A 26,397-nucleotide genomic window follows, 5' to 3' on the forward strand; every position below is an offset into this window, starting at 1 on the left:
ACTGGGTCACATATGATCAAAAATTAGGTCACTAGGTCAAATCTTAGAAAAAATCTTGTCCAGAACCATATCATGGTAATGATTGGTCAAGTTATGTTCAAAATTAGTCATGATGTACCCCTTGAAAAAATATGGACCACTTAAAAAAGTGGGTTACATGGGGTCAAAAATTAGGTCACTAGGTCAAATATTAGAAAATTCTTTGATACACATAAGAGGCAATATGTATGGTCTTATATTCATTAAACTTGATCAGAATGTTTTCCTTGATGAACTCTTCGACATATTTTAAACTGGGTTACATGTGATAAGAAATTAGGTCACCAAGTCAAATCTTTCAAAAATCTTGTCCGAAACTATTTTATGGTGGTGATTGGTCTGATTAAGTTCAAACATGGTCAGAATGTTCTCTTGGGTTAAATTTCGACTGTGTTTTAAAAGTGGGTCATATGGGTCCAAAACTAGGTCACTAGGTCATATCTTACTGAAATCTTGGGACACACTAGAGGTAATACATCTGCTCTAATTTCCATGAAACTTAATCAAAACGCGAATCTTGGAATAGTTTGAAACTAGTAGGTCATTTGGGTTCAAAAATGAGGTCACTGAGTCAAATCCTAAAAAAAAAACTTGTGGACACTCTAGATGCTATATTTTTTGCAATATATCTGGACCAATCTTCATGAAACTTAATCAGAATGTTTGCCTTGATGAAATCTTAGATAAGTTTGGAACTGGGTAACATGAAGTCATAAACTAGGTTTCTTGGTCAATTCTAAATGTTACATCATATACAATTTTTTTTATTTCAAACAGTTACAATCAAACTCAAACTCATATATATATATATTTCATCAACAATTGATTTCCATTCCTTGTTTGACAATCTTCTATGTAGCGTTTCTGTTGAAATCAGTGAATGTTCTATGCTTATTGATTTAATGAGTCCACTATATGGAATTGTTCTCTTTTTTTCAATTTTATTCAAAGAATTATTTAAGGTTTGTTGCCTCATAATAATAAACAGATATCAAAACAGTGATAATCGATACTTTAAGATCATTGTATACTTGACTGACAAGCTATACATGAAAGTCATTTTAAAGAACATCAATTTATGCCGATTTATGATCTATTCGTGATCTTATGTATGGTTGAGAATGAACAATAAGGCTTCTTCATTTAAAAACGACACATAAGGTTGTTCTTGAATGACAATAACAATTAAAAAGCAATTATCCTGGACACTTAATATACAAAATAAAACATACAACAGCCCAACAAAAGTTTCTCACTTGTATATCAAGTTCAAAAGAAAATGAGACAGTATGTCCAAAAGTGGCATCTTTGTTTTTATATGAACACTGATGGCTGCATGCCAGATGGAAGAAGTTTCTGGGTCATAGATTTCCATTGATCTGCTGTAGTACATCCAAGCCAGGTCTAGCTTGTTCTGAAGTTCTAAGCAGTGACCAAGCATGTTCAAGGTTGTGTCAATGTGGATAACAGCTACCTAAAAACTGATGATGTATTCTTGTTTGCATGCAGGATGCAGGATACATTGTCTCTGTCATAGATTTCCAATGATATTCTGTAGCACATTTAAGCCAGTTTCAGTTCTGAAGATCATAGCTGTGACCCGGTTTGTTCAAGGATGTTTCAATGTGGATATCACCTACATATAAACTGGTTAAGTATCCTTGTCCAGCCTGTTCTGAAGTTCACAGCATTGTCCCAGCATGTTCAAGGCTCTGTCAATGTGAATATCAACTACATAAAAACCCAATGAAATAATCTGGCTAAATGCAGGATGGAGACACTGTCTCTGTCATCGATGTCCAATGATAAGCTGTAGAACGTCCAAGCCTGGTCTAGTCTGTTCTGAAGTTCAAAGCAGTGGCCCAGCATATTAAAGCCTGTTACACTGTGACCCTGTGACGCCTCCATTGTGTACTCATGAAGGTTATTTAGTGCGGTTTGTTCTCTGGTGGACTGTTGTAGCTCCCTGTATGTGAGTTGTTGTAGGTAGTACAGGAATGGGATGCAGTCAACGCTTACATTGCTCTTCCAATCGTCAGTAGGTTGTATTTCATAAGCCAGAATTTGTGGGATGCAGTTGATTTCTTCTTTTGTGAAGGTTATACACATTATTGTGTGTTTCTGTATTATTTCAGTGGCTGACAAGGTGATCAGTTTGTCCCTGAACTCAGTTGTATTTGGTTCCAGATATACCTGTCCACGATGTGCACAACACTGCCACACATCTGGTCCCATCAGTCCTTCACAGTATGTCAGCACTTCTGAAGCCTCCTCATACTGTCCTCTGCAGAACAACATTGAGGCTAACTTTAATCTACTCGACATAAGGTCAGAGTCCAGTGATAGCTGGTACCAGTGGAAGATATCCTGTGTGATTGGTTGACCAAAGTTGATGCACTTTGAAGCCCGCATGGAGGCAAGGGTACTGCATAGAAATGGCATGAGCAGAGAAACGACTTCTTGTTTAAGGTCACTGTGGGAATCAGACATACTCTGTAGTATTAACATGTGGTTTACAATTTCATCTACTGACTTATCAGTTACATTTGAATTCATAACCCAACGCATTTCCACAAACAGTAGTTCCTGTAGAACAGCAGTACAGGTCTGCATTCTTGTGCTCACATTCAGACATGGAATATGTTCGTGATTTGAGCATTGTAGCAATCTTACGCCAACATTATCCATGTCAGTAGAATGTAGACACTGCAGTTTTGTGTTAACAAGATTGGAAATGATGCTGCATAATTTTGGAAGCTCCCAATTGTGTAACTTTCCCACAAACAAATTAACTCCAGAGATTGTAAAGTGGGGACAAATTTTCCGTTTTAACCATCTTTTCAGTGTGTTCAAAAGCAGACACACACAATTCACAATGTTGTCTTCCCTCCATATTTCTGTAGGATAATTTTCTATAGCAAACATCATGGCAGTTTTTATATGAAATGTGCTGAATCTGTTTTGAAACACAGGCTTGAAATATGTTTTTCGCAATATCTTGGTAAGGGTATATACTTTCACTTGAACTGTGTTAAAGTCAAACATTAAACACCTTTCCATCAATGAAGTTGAAAATCTCCACTGCCATTTTGAATATGGGTAATTACTTAGCTTGGAAGGAACCATAAATGCTGTAGATCTGCAGCCTGATTGTCTAACTGGGCTCTCAGTGTAGCCCTGTGGCACTAGGAAGACTCCAGTCTGTCTGGCCCTTGCCAGAGTGTCAGGGTGGGGCCAGTGTCCCGGGCGAGGTCTGTTGAACATGAACTTACATTCTGGTGGTAGCTGGTCACAATGGTATGCGTAGACATAGTCATACATTTTATCATTTGTCGTTGATAGACCTTGTCTAAATATTTCACCTGTGTCAGAATACTGCTGGATTAAATCTTGTTCATTAACCATTGTATTAGTCAGTATAACTCTCCCTTCTCCATCCAGCACATCATCAGGACCCACCGTTTGAACTTCTGGTAGTGGTAAATCACCTCTTAGTCTCTGCAAGTAGCAATGCTGAGGAGGAGTGAGCTCATTCTTTAACACCAGAAGGTTTGGCTTTCCGTTCTGCCACTCACTCAAGCCAAAGGCAACATGTTCATCATTGTCACAAAACAATACGTCGGTATCAGATTTCATTCCTGTTGTTGTTGTGGCCTCACTCTGACTGCCAAATATGTAAGAAGTGCTTTTAATATCTTTAAACAAATAATTAATAGTAGCCATAGTCTCCATCCTCAGGTATGTTCTCCTCCTCCTGGCAATCATCCAGCTGTTGACCCCAATATCCCCCATCACACGGGACAGCCTCAGTGAAAACTGTCTCTCACTCTCCCAATCACTATCCATGGCTTGCTTTTAAAAGATGGCTAACAGGTAATGAAATATTAAAGTCTTTGGTGCATACGTGATGTTTTCCCTTTATATAACCACACTTATCACATAATTATATTCAAAGCATTCAAAATCCAAAAGTTTAAATCAAGCACGGATTTAATTTCCTTCCTGATTCATGAGCTGTGTGATTGTATAAGGTTGAAATGTTGAACGAAATTATGTTTTAAATCTGCTATTCAAATAATTTAAAGTTTAGTGGTATATCGATTAAAATTTTCATTGGGAAATCAACAAAAAAGTTTTGTGTATTTGCACTATCAATTGTATCTACTGAGCAATCTTAGGCAAGATGAGAAGATTTATTCTGATTGTGAATGTAGTGTATGAGAAAGCTGGCCAAAGTCCAAGTTTAATAAAATCTTTTCATTTACAATGTAGTTCAAGCATTTTACAGCCAAATATTTTTTTGTTGTTTTGGAGTCAGCCTGTGGTTGGTTTGTCGGTCCTTCCGTCGCAATTTGTCCTTGTCCAGAGAATTGCTTTGAAACTACTAGATGTAATTCAATAAAAACATAATAGAGCACAATGAGAAAGTGTAGTGTACAGAAACCCTAATTCCTTTTTCAGCTAATTACAGAGCTATTTCTCTTTGTTACTTTTCTGGAGCATATACGCAAAACTACTGGACTTCAATAAAACTTCATACAATGAATGAACATTATGATAGGAAGTACAGTATGTAAGAACCATAACTCTGTTTAGTTAATTACATTATTATTTCCCTTTGTTTCTTTTTTTGTCTGGACCATAACTTTAAACCAACTGGATGGAATTTATAAAACTTCATTCAATGTTAAAGCACAATGAGAGAAAGTGCATTGTATGAGAACCATAACTCATAAGATTAATAAATATAATACAAATATAAACAAATATAATGTCAATGTTTAATGAATCATCATTTTTGAAGTGTAAAAGGCCTCCAGCTTTTCAAAATGAATTTTAACCGATACCAAGCCAAATAAAAAACAAAGAGTCATAAAAAATTAAACCCCGTGTCTTTTCTTTGCTTTTTTGATAAGCTTCGCAAAATGATGCCTTCTTATGAAAGGTTTGCTTTTTGTTAAAAGGGTTCGCCGTTTGTAAAAAAAAATATTATACCACTGTGTTGTTAAATGCAACTCCTCAATGTTTCGAAAAAACACCACATGAGACTATTTGAATATGTTGAAAGGCTAAACTTTTTTATCCATACACAAATAATACACTTTTTTTATTGTTAATTTAAGTCAAATGAGTTGAACATAATAATGCATTTAAATTACAGCGTACCAAAGTTCCTGTGTATATTGCTGATTTAAATAAAAGAGTGATATTTGTGTGCTCAGGGATATTCAGTGCACATTGTACACTGATTCCAGCAGGGCTTCTAAAAACCGACAACTGGAATGCAATCTTAGGTGTACAAAAATAAGATCATAATGATTTTTGTATGTGTATACCACTCTGTGTCCAAACTTTTAGGTGTGGGTGGGGTTTTTTTTTTGGGGGGGGGGGGGGGGGGGGGGGCGCATAGACTGATTGAGGTTTTTCAAACTTATAGAAGCCCTGCATACCGGTTATAGGTTTTAAACAGGAATCAGCATCATTAACTTTTCTTTTATTTCAAGGAATATTTTAAATTTATAACAAAATAACCATGTCACAACATTTCAATTGGAACAAATGCAATACAATGTACAATCTAATGCATACTTGAAGGGGTACAATATAGGTTCATGTAAAAATACAATATGTTTAGTAACTCCACTCAACTTTATTCATTACATAAAAGCCTCCGACCCAAAATACATACCGGTACTATTATATATACATCATTAATTACAATACAGTGGTGTCATTGCTTAATACAAATTGTATACAAATTAACAAGTAAAAAATAAATATTGCCACTATATCCGACTGTAGGAGTCTGTAAAAGGCATGTAGGTCAGATCGACCCGTGTACCAGCTATATAAAAACTGATTTCTTACAGTAAAGAACCTCCGGCATATGAAAAACGCATGAAATTCATCTTCTAATAAAAGCCTTTCTCGTTGATTAAGCAGGACGCACATATTCCGTCATTTCCTTATATGTTAAGATGCCAGCCAACTTCGATATTTAACCAGTGACTTGAACACCTAAATCGCACAAGCGCACGAACAAATTTATGTGACAAGTTTATGGAAAGATATTTTTTGGGATTGAGTAAGGATTTAACATGTTTATAGAGATCGCATCTTGAAGATGTATTAACGGTGTCATGCCACCCCTGAGTCATAAAGTCGATTAAGCGAAGTTTAAATTGTGCGTTGAAAGTATTAATGTCGCCTACGTCTTGCCATAACCAGACGTAGCTAAATCCATACTGAAATAATACTTCTCTAACTTTTGTAAACAAATATTAGCTTTTCTAAATCAGTGTTTTTCTATAAATGGCTATGTGGCCACAAATTACCCATTACAAAAAGCGACAAAATATAGCTTGTTTTTTATATTTACGCAAATCAAATGCTTTTCTTTTTATTGTGTTGATCAGAAAAGTCATACGTGTTCAACATAATTACCCATTAAAATTTCATACAAGTCGAACAGTTGAATAAATCCCTGATCAGACTATAACAATCAATTGGTAAAATTTATTCTCAACAGTTGTCTCCTGAATACAAGCGTATAACATGTTAATTGTTTAACAGATGTTCGAAAAATTGAGATGAAGACTGGATGTTTAAACAGTTAAAGAAAGACATAAGTAGAGGGGGCAAGATGATATCACTTTGATGTAGCATTAGTTAAACACCATTCAAGAAGATGATTTACGTCACTAGTCATGTCCCTTATAATTCTAAGCATGGATGTTTTTTTGTGTTTTTCTCTGTCGTCTTTCGTGTCTCCTAAATTTTTGGATTTTCATGAAACTTGGATCAAATGTTTATCACATGGCAATGACGTGTACATCATACATTTAAGATGAGCTAGCTTAAATGCACAGTTCAAGAACACAAGTTTGAATCATAAATTTCATGAAACTCTAGACGAATGCTCACCACAATGAGACAATGTGCAGAACACACATTATAACTTTTGTTATTTTTTGTTTTGGAAAGGGCAATTTTTTGCGTAGATATCTACAAACCAATGATATAAGGTTGCTGAAAAAAAAATTCCATTGGAAAATGCATGTTTTATGGCTTAAACCTTTACTAAAGGTTTAAGAAAAATGCATAAAACATCAATTTTTGAAATTAAATATAAAAATCTGTGATCTATTTTTTGTCAGCAGTCTTATCTAACTGATTTCCATGGATTTTCGTCATTATTTCCTAATCAAATGTCTACTTTCTTTAACTGATCACAAAATACACTTATCATGGTATTTAATAACCATCTTAGGTTTAACTAAAATTTAAGACTGGAATTGATGGGTTGTGAAAATTAGTTGGCTAAAGACTACATGGAACCAGAGAGGATAATGATTACCCGGTAGTATTATCCTGAATAAGGCCCCGGATTTCTGTTAATCAAAGCTAGTGTCATAAATAAACCACCACCTTTGACATAACATATCCCTCCCTGGAAAAACAATTCCATTCAGAGTTCCTTTGAGTAACTTTTCATCAAGGCTAGTAACAAAGAGGGCTTCCTTAAGAATTTAAAACTGGAAGTATGAACTTCCTGACCATCAATATTAGAAGTTTTTCAATGAAATTTTATAGTTTAAGTTTCCCCGAATACAATTTCTTCTTTTTTCAGTATTGGTATGTTAAAAATAAAATAATTTGAAGATATAATTATATCTAGCCAGTTTCACAGATTTATGTCATAATAATTCATTTAACTTCAAGACTGTTTGTGAGCATTAAAGTAATATTGACACCAGGTTTCGATATTTTGAACTTCCAAGCTTTTGACTTTGGAAGTTTTCTTCAAAATTTGGAAGTTTTAACCTATTTCTTGTGAGTTGTATACTTCAAAACTTCCTTTAACGAAAGCCCTGTAACAAAGATTAGAGTTTTGCTCATTAACATGGAAATCCTACTTCCATTTTGCACCGAATATGACCATTTACAAAAGCACTGTTCAGAGTTCTTTTTCCATTTTGTCTAACTCCTGATCAACCTTGTCCAACTCGGGAAACAGCATTGTGAAGGCGATGTACCAGGCAACGAAATGAAGGAGGGCAAACAACTGGCACAGTCGGGACATGGTCTTTGACAGGTGGCCGCGCTTCACGAGGGAGTGGGTACCGTATAGATAGCCGAACGTACCCGCCGTAACATTCATGCCTCCAATCAGCAGGATAACTAGAAAAAGAGAAGATTTCCAGAAGTTTAATTAATTCGTGAACTCTACTGGTTGTTGATAAAATCTACTGCTTTTCCCTCCTCCCACCCAAACCCCTAGGTTAGAAATGAAAGGTTGAAATGATCCTGGTCTGGGCTGTATTTTGACCATGCATAATAGGATTTTTAAAAAACTTGCCATGTAGGTTTACAATGATGAAGTGGCATATAGCCCAAGTCTGCACCTCAAAGGTCAAGGTCAGACTTAGAGGTCAAAGGTTTACCCCAAATGTCAAGGTTAGACCTCAAAGATTTGAATACCTTCCAGGTATTGTTCAACTCATGTTGTTCTAGATTGCAATTGCATGTAGGAGCATTATGTCTGTGTCAAAGGCTCTTTCAACAGGCTTGACATGCTGCCAATCAGGGTCTAGTTTTAGAGTTCTAGTTCTAGACTAATGCATTTAAAATGTCAGAAATTAGAGAATAAAATTTGGATTTTTTTGGAATATTGGGTACCTGCTCCGATTGTCTGCGGGATGGAAGCGATCTCCAAATTCATCACTGTCATTCCAGCCAGAGTCGCCATGTATGTGTTCCGCATCCACGACAGGTATCCTACAAATTTGTATATTTTATTGTACTTAACAAAATCTTGAAAGGACTCGCTCATGTTTTTGGACCATTTTTTTGAAAAAAATACATCTGAAAACTCTATTATTGTAACTATTTAACCCTTTGATACCAAAATTGCAGAAAAAAATCAAATAAAGTATAAACAACTTGGTTTTAGTACAAAGTGAACCCACGCTGGTACAGTCAATTTTTTTTTTTAGAAAACTGACAATAAAACCACTCTCCCACAAGGACTCTTACATTAGCTGAGGGAAAATTTAACCATAAGGCCTTTTGTTGAAAATGGTCACTAACACTATTATGGTGGACATCAAAGACAATATTCAAATATAATATCAACATTTGGAAGAAAGTTTCCAGCTGTCAGTAACTTAGTTTAAACACTATAATGGTTTGCAACACTTTATTTTCATCATGAAAGTGCATTTTACAAAACATGAATTAGTCTCGAAATTAATGAAGGAGAGTCAATTTCTTCATGATTTAAAGCTGTTCAACTGTGACTATGAGGAATAAATTTTATTCCATTTATTGTGAGTTAAATCTCTTGATTTTTATCAGTGATCTTACCATTTTCCACATGGTATCTCAAATTCTGAAAAACAAAATGAAGTAAATTTACAATACAGAAAGCATCTGTAGTAGACTGTTAAAACACCAATTAAAAATATATGACATTAAAAGTAGTTAAAACAAGCTGAAACAAGTTTTGGTACCATTTAGTGTCGAACCCGCTCACGATGAACTTGACATAGCTGTCACACTGGCGGTTCAGTGTATGTGCGTTCATTTGTTTGTGTATGCATGCGTCTGTCCAATTTTGGCTTGTTGAAAAATTGAAATGACTTGGTAGAAATTATCATTATGACAAGACGGTGTGTCAATTGCATGACTCATGTCTCTAGGTCAAAGGTCATTGGTCAAAATCCCTTGTATTATGGCTTGTCCAGGCCAGAACTTGGCCATGCATTGGCAGACTTAAAATAAGTTGACACTAATGATCATCATGAGAATATTATGGCGTGTCAACGATGTCTGTAGGTCAAAGGTCAAGGTTACACTCTGGGATCATACGTCAGATACATGTTATGGCATAATTAGAACTGTTTAATGGTTGTGACATCTGTGGGCTCAACATAGCATTTCAAAAACAAAAATCTAGAATTCAAATTCATCATACATGTGTCAAGGGCAGTAATGTCAGGTGCGTCCATGCTTCCCGGTTCATTGTTTTGAGTGGAAAACGTCCTCGATTCGGTGAGTATTGCCACTGTTTTCTATATGTTTCAACAATAATTTTTAGAAACGACCTTGTGCAGTGAATGAAGAGTAATTGCTAGTTTACGAAGACGCTTGTTTTAGATCAAAATAATGTCTGTATCAAAATATCTCGTGAAAACAATGCACGTTCTTACTAGGCTTCCCGACTCATTCAATGCATTTTTTGCTTCAAAACAACTATTTAATACCGTTCTCTTGCGTACAAACCCCACCCGATGCTTTGTTTTGGACAATAAAAGTATTGCTATTGTTTTCCGAATGCAGACAGCCAATTTTAGAGTTAAATCGGCTCATTTACAAAAATGCTTGCTGGTTCATTCTGTACATTTTTAGAACCTAGGTTCATTTTTTACCATCAAGTATGCAGAGTTCAATTATTATGTCTTTTATATAGACTACATTTAAGCGTCTTGTTTTTTGTCTATTTAGACTCAGGTTTGATCTCTTCTTACCTTTCATCGTTTATTCCCTTAAAATATAAATTATATATCTGTACACCCTCTTATTTATTTGAATATTTAACAAAATTATTTTTTTGTGAAAAAACAACAAAAAACGTACGGTAATTCGGGTAAATACAGCGTGCCATAATCTTCCAGATTTAGGATGAACCTAGGTTCTAAAAATGTACAGAATGAACCAGCAAGCATTTTCGTAAATGAGCCGATTTAACTCCAAATTTCGCTGTCTGTATTCAGAAAACAATAGCAATACTTTTATTGTCCAAAACAAAGCATCGAGTGGGGTTTGTACGCAAGAGAACGGTATTAAATAGTTGTTTTGAAGCAAAAAATGCATTGAGTGAGTCGGGAAGCCTAGTAAGAACGTGCATTGTTTTCACGAGATATTTTAATACAGACATTATTTTGATCTAAAACAAGCGTCTTCGTAAACTAGCAATTGCTCTTCATTCGGTGCACAAGGTCGTTTCTTAAAATTATCGTTGAAACGTATAGAAAACAGTGGCAATACTCACCGAATCGAGGACGTTTTCCACTCAAAACAATGAACCGGGAAGCATGGACGCACCTGACATTACTGCCCTTGCGTGTAAAACATTCAATTTTGTAAATGCTTGTTTTGAAAAAAACTTAAAAAACCCACCATCCCTCTGTCAGATACTGGTGCCTCATACTCATCTTCATGTTGATCAACCCCAAAGTTCCTAAGTTTACTGGAGGTTGCAAACATCTTTTTTGGTATTGAAAATACACTCAAAATTCTTCTTGATGTAGTCGTCATAGGGCGTAAATGTAAACGTAAATATATATTGTTGCCTTTGCAAAATGTATTTAAGTTTCTGTTTGTCCATCTTATCCATAGGCAGGTGCATTGACTCAATGATCTGTTCAGTGACAGACAATTTGTATTCAACATGGCTAAATTTTGCTTTCCTAGTGAGCCCATTTTCCACAACATATTGCGCATCTCCATTGTTATCAGGATCTGAAGGGGTTTACATTCTGAAATGGGAGAAACAGTATAGACTTTTATTATTTAATAACAATTGTTGCACTTCTGATTACTGTACATACATGTACAAAAAAGTTGGAGTTCTGTCTGATTGAAACCAAGACCATGGGGCCCTGTCTGTAGGCTGTAGCAGCAGTCCAAAGGGGTTTACTTTAAGCATTTGGCTAAACAACAATGATTAACTGTTTCATTTATTGGGCATGGACGTAAAACCATAAAGGTCCGTGATAAAAAAAATTATTGAGCATAGGTAGGATCATTGACACGAACTCCAAATACCCAAGCATTTTGTTGCATCGTATATGATGGCACACATCAATACTTAAATACATCAAAGATCAATGTTGTAAAAACATGTATTTAATGTATTCACCAACTTTATTCAGTCCGTTCGCAGCAGAAATTGGAGATAAATATAATGTAGATGAAGTTCCTCTTTACGGTGTGGTTGTTACTTTTTCACTTCCGGAATGTGTCACCTGAGAATTGAGAATTTTGTTTGGACCTTTCTTTCAGGTGTCTTTTTTTTTACTTTTTCGACAGTGTCATTCGTGTTTGAGTTTAGATTTAATTTGAATAAGGTTACTTGTACCGTTTCGCGCAGTAGGTGTTCTTTTTACGATTTTAAATCAATAAAAAATTGTCTTCCATTTACTGTTTTTCATGGTTTCCACGCCCATTTCATTTTCATTAAGATGCATGCATCTGTTCATTATATGCAAAGAAACCAATTAGCCACAATTATGCGGAACTTTTTTAACATTTGGATATTCATGTTGTTCCCTTAACGCCATAAGTCGACCGATTCATACCAATGTAAAATATATATATTCTTCAACTCTAACTCCACAGTATTTAAAGTTTTACTCGCACAGATTTTAACGTTTAGACAACTTTTTATTTAATGTCTTGGTACGAGCCAATTTTTGCGAAAATCCAAGGAAACGAGCTATATAACACTGCTAACAGAAAATTTGATCGCAGATTTTTAAATATTATTTCAAAATTGATGTATTATGCATTTTTCTTAAACCGTTAGTAACGGTTTAAGCCATAAAACATGAATTTTCGACCGGAAAGATGAAAATCTATGATCTGATTTTTTGTCAGCAATCTTAAATCATTGGTTTGCAGAAATTTACGGAAAAATTTGCTCTTTCCATGACAAAAAATAAAACAGTTGTAAAAATGGTATATCTGTGAGAGTGCAGCTTTAACACTGCATTGTTAAATAAAAACACAAAAGTTACACACAAATTATTTTTAACCAATACCTTTCTTTAATTTCACTTAAGTGTTTCATGAAACACAAATTCAGATCGATCTGTCAACAGTATTGCCATTTTTTTAACTATCTAGCAGGTGCCTGTTATTTTTCTGTTCAATATACATTACTTATTGCTGGGATCCGTTATTTTTGGCTACTCTAGGAAAACAATAAGTGGGATATGGATGTGTAGAGTCGCTAAAACGAAAATCGTCAAAGACTCTGAGGCAGCTGTTTATATGGACACAGGAACCAATGGACTATAAAACGTAGGGTCAGCACCTATTGCATAGAAGTACATTTTTTACTTGTTTTATTTTTCAGGCATGTGATCCCCCAAACAATCTTTTTCCTTGTGAAGTGTGTAGAAACCACTCACAATGTCAGGAGAGGAGGAGGAGGTTGGAGAGATGACATTGGCTGTCCGACAGCTCACAGAAACACTAGAAGATCTGCTTCAGTATGGTCGAGACTCAGTGCAGGGTAAATATTTTCAACCATTTTTAGCAGTTTAATCTTCTAGTAAAAAATAAATGAAGTAAAGCATTACTGTGTTAAATAATTTTCAGCCCTCCTTTTGCTGCGCAGAGTCTTTTTAAAACACTACTTAAGGTACCCTCCCAAGGAAATTATGGCTGTAAGGAAAAATGATTTCATTGGCACTGGGCATATTATATTACGTTGGATTCTGATCTACAAGTATGGCCAGCCTAACAACCATAATACATCCTCAAATGTGGCCAAAATTGCATTCAATACTTTATATTCTCTTACAATTGTTACCTTGTTTTAGATAAAAGATAAGATACTTGATAATGGTTATTTCTCATAAAGCTTAATTTAGTTCAGTACATTTTAATAATAATAATTATCGATCCATACTATTTATCTTTTTAAGGATATTTTGTTTGTGGGGTTTGCTTTTGTGTTTGCTATTCAACTCAATCATGGTTAAAACCTGATTACATTTTTTACTAAAATTATCTCTATTTCTTTATTTATTGATAATGGTTGTTCCCTCTACATTGTAAAGATAAAAGATCAATAATTGTCGTCTGTGAAACTTGTTTAACTGTGAAAGATGTTGGAATTCTACAGATTGGCTTAGATCTCTAGCTCATTGGCATTGTATCTATTTTGGACGGCCTCGGAGATTTTGGCAATGCAAAAATATCTCAAAGTCTGACGCTCGTCTAAATCAAGTTTGACTATCTACAAATATGAGTGTGGTGTCCAAAAATTAGGTACTCAAAATAAATGATTTTTGAAAATGATCATGAGTGTCCAAATTCTAAGAGTGTCTGAACTCTAAGGTGTATTTTGGTAGTTAAAGAAAACCTTAAATGAGTCTTTAAGTAATCTTGATTAGCACTTGATGCCATTTCCTTTCAGAATCGAAGGAGGAGTTTATCAATGGGAAGATAGGAAAGTTGTTTGGAATGTCTTTTGCCTATGAGAAGTGCTATAACAGGTAATATGTATTTTATACTTCAAAATTTTCAGATGATTTTTAATGTCAATTGAAAGGGACTCGCTCATGTTTTTGGACCAAAAATTAGTCTTCCTGGTAATGCAAAGAAATGAAATGTCAGTGAGTAGCATTTATTTTTTGCAGTACGGTAGCGTTATTAACGCTTATAAAAGTTGTTGTCTTGAAAGACAATATTGCAGCAAATATCAACATTTGCTAAAGCGCTCCAGCTTTTGATTGGTATCTTAGTTTAAACACTCCTTATGATTTGCGACACTTTATTTCGTCATATCAAAAAGTGCTTTTTTCAAAAATATGAGCCTTTCATGAAAGTAAAAGTTACAGTACCTATATTCAGAGTTATTCAATTATAATTTCAAGCACAAAGGTTGCGGGTGATGTATCTGTTTTGTATAATTTGTCAAGGCTAGCATTCAATAAATAGCATGCAATATAAGTGAATAGTGTTGTATTTTTTCAAAACATAGTTATAGAACACTCACACCTAATTTACATGTTACCATTCCACTTAGGGAGATGATGTTTATAGGAACAAAGAAAAAATTCTCAAACATGGTAAAAAACAATATCAAACATGATAGAAAGCAAAGAAAACACACTCAAACATGGTACAAACCTAAGAAAACACTTTCAAAAATGGTACAAAAAACAGCAAACACTTTCAAACATGGTATAAAGCAAAGAAAACACTCTCAAACATTGCACAAAATAAAGAAAACACTTTCAAACATGGTACAGAGCAAAGAAAACACACTCAAACATGGTACAAACCTAAGAAAACACTCTCAAAAATGGTACAAAAAACAGCAAACACTTTCAAACATGGTACAGAGCAAATAAAACACTCTTAAACATAATGCAAAACTAAGAAAATACTTTCAAACATAGCACCGAGCAAAGAAAACACTCACAAACATGGCACAGAGCAAAGAAAACACTCTTAAATATGGCGCAAGCAAAGAAAACAGTCTCAAACATGTTACAGAGCAAAGAAAACACTCTCGGACATTTGCAAAGCAAGAAAAACATTCTCAAACATGGTTCAGAGCAAGGAAAACACTCTCAAACATGGTACAGAGTAAAGAAAACACTCTCAAACATGGTACAAAGCAAGGAAAACACTCTCAAACACGGTACAGAGCAAAGAAAACACTCTCAAACATGGTACAGAGCAACGAAAACACTTTCAAACATGGTACAGAGCAAAGAAAACACCCTCAAACATGATACAGAGCAAAGAAAACACTCTCAAACATGGTACTAAGCAAGGAAAACTCTCAAACATGGTACAAAGTTATTATACCTCTTATGACATATCCCTACCTTTTTTCAGTACTTTTTCATACTTAAAAGTTAGTAACATGTACATACATGTTGTTTGTTTTAGATATATTGCATACATTGTATAATTATTATTTAATGTCTTTGTTTTCATAGGTTACATGTTAGCACAAAGGAGGGGCTTGAAAGGAAGATCCACAGGTTTTCCCGTGACCGAGATCTCAGGGAGGCAAGCTCCGACCTGCTAGATGTTGAGGTACTAAATACAGGCTTTCATGCAGACTTACTGTTAGTAAAACTGCTAGTGTTATTGGTTAAATTGAAGTTTTGATTTTTTATAAGGACATGTGCAGGCAATTGTATAAAACTGAATTATTTTTTGCTTTTATCAAAGTTAGTCGAAATGTTAATTGATTGGTCAATATTTATTCAATAATTACTGTTGACCAATCAAAATGGTTTTTAGTCCAAACTATTATTTTTGTTGTTGCAATAGCTGTTTTTAAAGGTACTTTTAAAGACTGTCTGAAAAAAACAACTGAATTCTTCTTTATCTTAAAGAATATCTGACAAACACATGTTATGATTACAGCAAGACTGGGACACATTTCTCCAGGGTGTAGACAAGTCTCTGGAGGGTAAAACAGAGGACACAGTCCAGGTTGGGGAGACTGGTCCACTCAATTTTCCCCTGGTAGATGCCCGTTCTGGGGAGGCAACCAGTCTACAGGAGTATGTTGGGAAGGGAACCAGTCCGGTACTGATTCTCTTGAGACATTTCGCCTGACTTCCCTGACGTAACCATATCCAGGATGTCATAGCACGCCAGGTAAAAGACCTCTCACTCTGGACTTATACAAGCTGAGGTCTGCAACACTCCAAAATAAATGCAAAAATCTGGGTTTTTATTTTTTGTTTTAAAGCTGCACTCTAACAGATTAACAGTTTTTACATTATTTTTTTAAAATATCATTTCAGAATCAGCTTATTTTTGCATCAATGCTTTCATTTCAGTCATGTAAAATAACTAATACATACCTAAATTCGTTAAAAAACAGCCGAAAAAAATTCTTTAAAGCGTTAGTAACGCTTTTATCTATACATCATTTTTCAAAAGTATATCTGAAAAACTGCAATCTAACCTTGAGTCAGCCTTCTTATATTACTGGTTTCTAGACATTTATGAAAAATTGGCTCATTCCAAGACAAATATTAATTTTTTTTGTCAAAACAGTCAAAATCTGAGAGTGCAGCTTTTATGATTCAGGGGCCATAACCAAAGTTTCAAAGTTTATTCATGTATACAATCAATCAATGCAAACAGAGTTTACAAACATGAGAATATTATAAGTGTTAAGTATAACAAGGCTTTATGTAGGCACATAGTAAATACTTATATGAAAACAAAGTGTACAATGAGGTTAATATTGTCTGAAAGGAATGATACATTGAATTTCAAATTACAAATAGAATTTCAGCTATCAATAATCAGAATCCAAATTATGTCAAATTGATAAAATTGATAATCTCATTAATTTTTTTTATCCATAATTTGCATTATATTTACTTCAGTAAGAGATTTTAGACCTTGAATATGAATTTTATTTATGATAATTATAATAATCCATTATTTTTCATTTATTAAAATCAATTTGAAATATATATTTTTTGCAAATTGAAATAAGCTACTTAAGCCTGTTAATGTTAAGCTTAAAAAATGTCAAGAAATCGGGGCCCGGTGATTAAAAAAAATCACTGTTTTTTTCTAAATTTGAATAAAATCATTTTTAAGATGTAAACAGTATATGTTATTAATACATTAATATTATAATTTATGTTGCTGTTCCATTACGTGGCATGATATACATTTTCATTTAGCTCTTGATTCTGGTTAACAGACAGCCTAAATGCTCAATCCCCATCTAAATAACACAATGAAACCTACAGGGACAGGCCCAGTAGTCAATTATTCAAATATAAACCATATACATAAACAGGCTTTCAAGCGGGCCCTACTTTTCCCTACTTTTCCTACTTTTCCCTACTTTTTTGTTAGGCTACTTCTTTTCCCTACTTTTTCTTGAAAAAGCCCAACTATTCTTACTTTTTAGCTCGCATATTCGAAGAATAAGGAGAGCTATTCTAGTCACCCGAGTGTCGGCGTCAGCGTCGGCGTAACCACTTATGTTAAAGTTTGTGTACCACCTCAAATATTTTCAAAGTCCATTGACATATGGCTTTGAAACTTTGCACACTTGTTCACCATCTTGCCTCCAACCTGTACACAGGAGGAGGTAAGTCTATCAAGCATTTTGACAAAATTATGCCCCTTTTTCTACTTAAAATTTACGTTAAAGTTTGCATGCCACCTCAACTATTTTCAAAGTCCGTTGATAGCTTGCTTTGAAACTTGGCACGCCTGTTCACCATCATGCCACCAACCTGTATAAAGGAGGAGGTCACTGTATCAATCATTTTGACAGTATTATGCCCCTTTTTCGACTTAAAATTTATGTTAAAGTTTGCGTACCACCTCAAATATTTTCCAATTCAATTTATGCCGTTATCTCAGCACATCATGTATTGCATTGAAATCTAATCTAACAGTAATCCATGCATGTTACGCCAAAACTTTTTAATCCATACACCGAAAAGCGGCAGAGTCGTCGAGCACGCTGTCTCTGTGACAGCTCTTGTTTGTAAAAATAATTCAAGATATAATAGAAAAATTTAAACTAAATGAATTGATTGTGATAATCTAAGTCTTAAGTCTAAGAAGCTATTTCTAGTATTTTCAAGGATTAGTTTGATGCAGTAGGTCTCCAGTGCTGCAAGAGGGGTTCTACGATGGGAATGAGTGGTGCATGTTGACAAGTCAGAGACACCATTTCCAGGTTCATTTCCTCATCTTGTGGCTGAATCCCTCTTGAAGCACTGGTTTTTAAGCAAAGATCACAACATGTACATCACAACTACTATATAGGTTTAGTAGTCATTTATTTGCATCTAAAATGGTAGGTAAAGAGCCCTACTACCCCCTACTTTTTGCTCTTAATATCCCTATTTTCCCCTACTTTTTACTTTTTTTTTGTTTTTGGGCGCTTAAAAGCCTGCACAAATACAAACACTACAAATAGACCACACCCTCATTTAAATACAAATGTATCTTTATCGATAAAAGATGGGATTACTGCCTTCGATTGGTCAATGAAACACTTGTTCACTGGAACACCAGTCTACTGGGGGCAAAACTAGTTTGTATGACCATAGGCTCAAAATTGTCCCATTTATCAATACCGGTAATTACAAAGTAAATAATATACGCATCATTAGATCCAGCATAAACTTGAAAACAATGAAGAATAAAGTTAAAAAAAATAACCTATAAACTGATATATAAACATTAATTCAAGTACTCAACGACAAGATACAAACATTACCAGCAAAAGTATTAATCAACAAAATTTGGCATCCTATTTCTGCAGGATGAGGTTACGTCAAGCGGTGGTTGTGTGATTGTTGTGTCATTTGGTCTGCAAGAGGGTGCCAAAAAGTGGTTGGAAGATACAGCCTGTCCATTCCCCATGTTGCTCGACTCGGAGAGAAAGGTATGAAGTAATTATCCCCCGCCGAATCGAAGATTTCGGGAGGGGGATATTGTTTTGGCGTTGTCCGTCCATTATTACGTCCGTCCTTCTGTCCTTCCATCCTTCCGTCCGTTCGTCCTTCTGTCCGTCCGGTACCATATCTTGGTAGGCATTGATCAGAAAATGTTCAAACTTGGTCAGAATGTTCCCCTTGATCATATCTCGACCACTCTTAAAAGTGAGTCACATGGGGTCAAAAACTAGGTCAGTAGGTCAAATCTTAGAAAAATCTTTGGAACATACTAGAGGCATTATACATGGTCAAATATTCATGAAACTTTATCAGAATGTTTTCCTTGATGAACTCTTGGTCTTAAATAAAACTGGGTCACATATGATCAAAAATTAGGTCACTAGGTCAAATCTTAGAAAAATCTTGTCCAGAACCATATCATGGTAATGATTGGTCAAGTTATGTTCAAAATTGGTCATGATGTTCCCCTTGATGAAATATGGACCACTTCAAAAATGGGTCATATGGGGTCAAAAACTAGGTCAGTAGGTCAAATTTTAGAAAAATCATTGGAACATACTAGAGGCATTCTACATGGTCAAATATTCATAAAACTTAATCAGTATGATTTCCTTGATGAAATCTTGGACTTATTAAAAACTGGGTCACATATGATCGAAAATTAGGTCACAAGGTCAAAACTTAGAAAATTTTGGTCCGGAATGGAAATGATTAATTGGATTATGTTCAAACTTGGTCATGATGTACCCCTTGATGAAATATGGACCGATTGTAAAAGTGGGGCACATGGGGTCAAAAATTAGGTCACTGGATCAAATCTTAGAAAAATCTTTGAAACACATTAGAGGCAATATGTATGGTCTTATATTCATGAAACTTGATCAGAATGTTTCCTTGATGAACTCTTGGACATGTTTTAAACTGGATCACATGTGATAAGAAATTAGGTCACTATGTCAAATCTTTCAAAAATCTTGTCCGAAACTATTTTATGGTGGTGATTGGTCTGATAAAGTACAAACATGGTCAGAATGTTCTCTTGGGTTTAATTTCGACTGCGTTTTAAAAGTGGGTCATATGGGTCCAAAACTAGGTCACTAGGTCATATCTTACAGAAATCTTGGGAACACTCTAGAGGCAATACATCTGCTCTTATTTCCATGAAACTTAATCAGAATGCCTCGATGAAATTTTGGAATAGTTTGAAACTAGTAGGTCATGTGGGGTCAAAAATGAGGTCACTGAGTCAAATCTTAAAAAAAACTTGTGGACACTCTAGAGGCTATATTGTTTGCAATATATCTGGACCAATCTTCATGAAACTTGATCAGAATTTTCGTCTTGATGAAATCTTAGATTAGTTTGGAACTGGGTAACATGGAGTCATAAACTAGGTTTCTTGGTCAATTCTAAATGTTACATTTTTTTTTTATTTCAAACAGTTGCAATCAAACTCAAACTCAAATATATATATATATTTCATCAACAATTGATTTCCATTCCTTGACTTAGCCCAATCAGGCGGGGGATATCAATTCAACGAATTTGCTTGTATCAAGCATGAATGGCGCATTGCCATTGGTCCTGGACTGGTCACATGGTGATCCCTTTATTCCATATTGGGTCACTAATCTTCTTTATATGGTACCATAATGACGTCTATTTTCCGATTTTGATGAATAAATAAAACGTTTCCCATAAACTGATCAATTGAAATAGGTTGTCGAAATGAATACTTTAATGATTTAATAAACTACTTTCAATATAATCAAATACTTTCACTTTCAAGTAGAAACTTACTTATAAATTTATTGTTTTTTGAAACAAGAATATTGTTAAAATATGTTATGCAAAGCTCAGTGTTTGTTGAATTATGAAACGTATTCTCGTTGTGTGTTTCAGGTCTATCATGCATTTGGTTTGAAAAGATCAGTATTCAAGGTCAGTATTTATGGTAGTTGTAACCTGCTCGGCACCTGAATGTACTAGAACATGTCAATCTCATTAACGGGTTTTCCAGTTAGCGCACTTGCTTTTCACCAAGGCGACCCAGGTTTGATTCCTGGCTTTGGCCCATGTGAGTTTGGTTGGTAGTCGCCAAGTGGGAAGAGTGGGTTTTCTCCGGGTTCTCCAGTTTCCCACACAACACAAGACTACACTCTTAAGCAACATTGTGCCAACGAGAGTAACATAGTATAAGTTAATATAACTTTCTTCACAGTCGTTATAAAACAAAAAAAGTTTAAACCAATCTCATTAAAATCCTCATTATTATTGTGACCTTCACTTCATTTCATTATGTTGTGTAGCGTAACGAAGCGTAACGTCGTGAACCGTGTATTGGGATGTGATTTTAATGAGATTGGTAATATGTTTGTTACAAGGATGTTTTGTTGTACCTTAATGATCTGTCATCTGTCATTATTATCTGGTTTTGTATTAGCCCATGTCATCATAATACTGGTGGAAAGTGTGTGAATGTTAAACTGTTATCATAAAGGTGCACTCTTACTCCCAAATAAGATTTAACACAATTAATACAAATGTTTTAATATACCACAAACTTAAGAATGAATAAATTTCTTAAACAATAGTTCTTATGAAGGATACTGAGTTTAATTTGAAAGAAAGGTGCAGAAAACACAGTATATGTACCTTATGAGACGATTGTAGATCACAGTAAATCTTTTAGCATTCACTTCTCATTTAATAGTTTTTGCATTTTCAGCTATTAAATACATGGTTACAATCTTGTTATCAGTAATAAATCAGTAATAAATATTTTCCATAGATGCATTATTATGTAAGTAGTTTATCCCCTAAATTATTGTTTGTTATAAATGTACATGCGTATGTATTGATTATAATTCCTGGTATCACGACAGGTTTGGGGTGTGAACTCGCTGGTGTACTACACAGAGGCGATGGTGGCCGGACGTCCACTGCCCAAACCGTACGAGAACGTCCATGATGACACTCAACAGGTGGGTGTATATATTAGCCAGTAGAAACAAGCTGAAAAATATCATTCTATGGTACACTAAAGCGCATTCAGCAGGACTTGGAACAGAAAGACTATTCACTGCATTGATTCAAAGGATTTGCCATTCTTAAAAGTATTTGTATTTTCTAATTTTCACTACCTTTCGAGAGAGATTTTTAATATGTCCATTAATACCATTGAAGAGTTTAAGTTCAGGGGCCGTATTCAATGAGCATCTTAGTGAATATTTTCAACTTAGTGAGAATTTCGTAATTTTTGACATCGATTATTTTAAATACCCGCTACTTTTTATCAGATGAATTCATATGCATATATTGTTTAGACCATTTTCTTGCTTATTTTCATATTTTGGTGTACAAACATTGTTCGTTTTATTTATATTCAAATTAGAAAAAAGACAAGTTTTCACTAAGTTGAAAATTGTTACTAAGATGCTTATTGAATATGGCCTCTGGGGATACAAAATCAATCCAAAACCAAAATTCATGATCTGATATAATTGGACAAACCTTTTCATTAGGTGATAAAAAAGATTGTTCAATTGTGAATTTATATTTTAGTATAAAATTATATACAGCCAACATGCAGTTATTGGTTTTGTAACTTTTTCATTGAATATCTTATCGGCAAGTAAAGTTGAATATGATTTTTTTTAACAGTAGTTGTTCATCATTTAAATTTATCCCTTTTTAAGGTAGCTGAAAAAATTCTGAAAGCCATAAAGTTTTTGTACAAAACACGAATTCTCACAGAAGTTTAAAACTACATGCATCTAATATAACAATATAAACCCCTTTTCTTTCCAGATGGGAGGAGATTTCATCCTAGATCAAGAGGGTAATGCAGCGTTTCTGTACCCAAGCAAGACCAACACAGACCGACCCAGTGTCGATATGATAGTTACTGAACTACAGGTACTGCCGATATACTAAATGTAGAGCTGCTTCTTACATGAGCGCATTCAATATCATAGTTTTTTTCAAGCTCTTTATTTCACCAAATAGATATCAATAACTATTTTGGCAACAAGGGTTGTAAACACCAGGAGACCATTTCTTAACTTAAGTGGCTTTCTTGATTTTAGTATCTCTTTAGTTATATAAAAAAAAAAGAATTTCCAAAATTCAATATTTTCATTGACCTTGAAAAACACCATACTCTGATGTAAAAAACGCTTAAACCCTTCTGTTAATTTGACTATGAAAATTTTAAGAAATTGACTATAGTTAGGAAATGACTTAAAACTTTTATGAATACCGCCCCAGAATTGTAGTGGTTTTAAGGAATTTCACATTCATTGTAAGGATTTATGACTTTGAGTTCAACACTAAAATTCTATGCTCCATTTGCCTTGTTTCAATTAATTCAAGGGCCATAACTCTGCATCACAGCCACAAAAAATGATGATGCACAACTGCACATGCTGTTTATCATTTCACTTAAGTGTCACTTCACTGCTTTACCTACTTATTGAGATACCCGGTAAGCATGACACAAGATATTACTCTGCACTTATTGCGTGAAGCAGCACAAAACCCCAGGCGCACAACTTCACATGCTGCTTAACATTGTGACTGGCTGATGTATATTTGGAGATTCACATGACACAAGATTGCATGCTCTGTTTTATCTAAGCCAAGGGCCATAACTCAGCAATTACTTGGTGGAGCCACACATAAAATCCCAGGTACACAACTTAAGACGCTGTTAAACATGAGTTAAAATATTTTTTTAACTAAGTCAAGGGCCATAACTCTACTCCAACTGAAGGCAGCCACAGTCCAAACAGGTTCATATCATATGCCGCTCTCTAAGTTTTGTGACTCTAACTCGTACACTTTTGGAGACAGTGTGACACAAGATTGAATGCTCTAGAGGCTAATTCTTTTAACGTAAGTCAACTCAAGAGCCATAACTCTGCATTTATTGTGTGAAGCAGCAGACAAAACCCGAGGTGCACAACTTTACATGCTGCTGAATATTCATGTTCAAGTGTAATGACTGGCTGATGTATACATTTTATTTGGAAATTCACACGACCCAATATTGCATGCTCTGTGGGCTATTTCTAGGGGCCATATCTCAGCAATAACTCACTTAAAACTCCCGGCCCCAATATCACTAAAATACTTTCCAAATAAAAGCAAAGTATGAATCCAAATTATGCATGTTTTCATATTTTTTTAAAACGTCGTCTCACGTATGATAAAATAGCGAAAAAAAGAAAATTGTCGAAAACTGACATAAACTCGGCATCGATGTGTACAATGCATTGAAACTTACTAACTTAAGTACCACACAGTTAACAATTTATTTAAGTTTAGCAGTTATTTCGTATTTTTCCATTAAAAAAGATTACTGGGTATGTCTACCAGGTAGAATTCATTTCTTATGCGTGATTGGCTAGTCGGTGTTATCATGTGATATTACCGAGGTAGGTGTATAGCTTAATTATGTCACCCGATTTGAATAAGTCTTTGTAGCTCAGTAAGTAAGACGCTGAACTGCAATTTTGGCGACGCGGGTTCGAACCCGGTGTCCGACACAATTTTTTTTTTACATTTTGGTACTTTTTTTTACAATTATGATATCAAAGCGTAACACATTCTATTAGATAATTGTCCGGAGATTCGTTACAGAAAAAAACTTTTTTTGGTGCCAATCTGTGATACAGTCCCTTTAACAAAAGATCCAGTCAATATTTCAAAGAAAACTTATTTTAGAGCATAAAATCTACTCGATACATTGTTAAAACACAATGAATTGTACTCAAATACCATTTTGGCTGAAGTGTATTACGTTTTCCTTGGAAACTTGACCAAAGACATTAATCAACATATTCTATGACAGGATGCGCTTTTAAAAGGTGTTGAAAGATATAGGAGTTTTTATAACTAATGAGTGGAGACTTAGATCAAGTTTTGACAAGTATTTTCGTGATATTCGGGCCCAGGCCACATCTTTACGGGCTGCTTAACATTCCACTGCCTACTTATCGAGATAGACAATTGAGGGCAAATCTGCATCCCCTGGTCCACTACCTTATGCCTCTTTCAGAAGGGACATAAAAACATTCAGATTTTTTACCAATATTTGATATTTTTCAGAAAATCCAGAGTTCTCAGAAGTAGCTTGCCAGTGTTGTCCAGCGCCAGAGAGGGCCTGTAATGATGGTTCGTGTTGAAAACTCCATGTAGACACTTGCCGGACATCAGGTCTCCTGGGAGGGGAACCAGGCAGCAGCTTCATCGTCTTGTGATAATCAATGTTTTACTGTATTATTAATCTGTGTGGTGTTTTGTACAACAAATTGGTTGAGCCAGTGTAACAAGTCTTTTCAAACGTTTCATGATGATTGGATATTTTTATAAAATATTTTAAACATAATTATATACCTCTATTTATAATTATGTGTTGTGAACAGAGTCCCATTCTTTGTGCAAAGTTTAACTACTAGTTATTTGTAAACTTTGGCTGTGTGACTTCCAAGGTGTATGCAGAATTACACCTGAGTGTTATATGCTTATTTATTTGCTCCAGTGTTCTCTCTTATTCCATTTCTTAATGTCTTTCAACACACATACATTTTTAAAAAATAAATATTGTATACACTCGGGGCTTTTTACCCTTCTTACTTGCTACTTCCCCAAAGGCCATACCCTGTTTTTATCCCAAAAAATAGCCTCTGAAATTCCCGTTTTTAAAAAAAAAAAAAATATTTTTTTTATATCACAATTCATTTAATGATGTTTCTGAGTGATATATTGACCGCGTAATTGATATACATTTGTAAAACTAAAATGTTTGAAAAAGTACTCTGAGAATTTTCCCCAAAAACTGAAAAAAACAAACTTTTTCCCCACAAAAAGGTAAAAGGTGTCTTTCCCATAACCGGCAAAATTCAGCCCCATTCCCAATGCTATAACATGTACTTCCCCAATGTGAAAATAAAATCCCCAAACAGAAAGGGCCTTGACCCATTTCCAGTTCTTAAGCATATACTTGACCAAATGTTGGGGTAAAATCCCCAAACAGAAAGGCCCTGGCCGCATTCCCAGTTTTTAAGAATATATGTTGCCAAATGAGAAAATAAATTCCCAATTAGAAAGAACCTGTCCCCATTTCCAATGCTAAAACAAACTT

The 26,397-nt window shown here is 34.8% G+C and overlaps 2 protein-coding genes across 4 annotated transcripts; one reads left to right on the plus strand and one right to left on the minus strand.

The window, feature by feature from the left end:
• Positions 1–5,518: 5,518 nt before the first annotated feature.
• LOC128208976 (uncharacterized) lies at positions 5,519–12,094 on the minus strand. 2 transcript variants are annotated; one of them, XM_052912753.1, is made up of 5 exons: positions 11,963–12,094; positions 11,221–11,579; positions 9,406–9,430; positions 8,719–8,817; positions 5,519–8,220 (listed from the first exon to the last, which is right to left on the minus strand). In XM_052912753.1, exons 2-5 carry the CDS (start codon positions 11,548–11,550, stop codon positions 7,997–7,999), a joined length of 678 nt encoding a protein of 225 aa, XP_052768713.1. In that variant the 5' UTR covers positions 11,551–11,579; positions 11,963–12,094; the 3' UTR covers positions 5,519–7,996. The 2 variants fall into 2 exon arrangements, with proteins under 2 accessions (XP_052768713.1, XP_052768712.1); XM_052912752.1 differs by having other exon boundaries at positions 11,967–12,051.
• LOC128208975 (uncharacterized) lies at positions 12,047–25,868 on the plus strand. Of its 2 annotated transcripts, none has more exons than XM_052912750.1 (10): positions 12,047–12,105; positions 13,181–13,339; positions 14,249–14,327; positions 15,786–15,885; positions 16,222–16,458; positions 19,115–19,237; positions 21,153–21,191; positions 22,136–22,234; positions 23,061–23,168; positions 25,362–25,868. In XM_052912750.1, exons 2-10 carry the CDS (start codon positions 13,237–13,239, stop codon positions 25,383–25,385), a joined length of 912 nt encoding a protein of 303 aa, XP_052768710.1. In that variant the 5' UTR covers positions 12,047–12,105; positions 13,181–13,236; the 3' UTR covers positions 25,386–25,868. The 2 variants fall into 2 exon arrangements, with proteins under 2 accessions (XP_052768710.1, XP_052768711.1); XM_052912751.1 differs by having other exon boundaries at positions 12,063–12,192.
• The last annotated feature ends 529 nt before the right edge of the window (positions 25,869–26,397 follow it).

This window comes from Mya arenaria, chromosome 11 (genome assembly GCF_026914265.1).
Source record: "Mya arenaria isolate MELC-2E11 chromosome 11, ASM2691426v1".
Lineage (NCBI taxonomy): Eukaryota > Metazoa > Mollusca > Bivalvia > Myida > Myidae > Mya > Mya arenaria.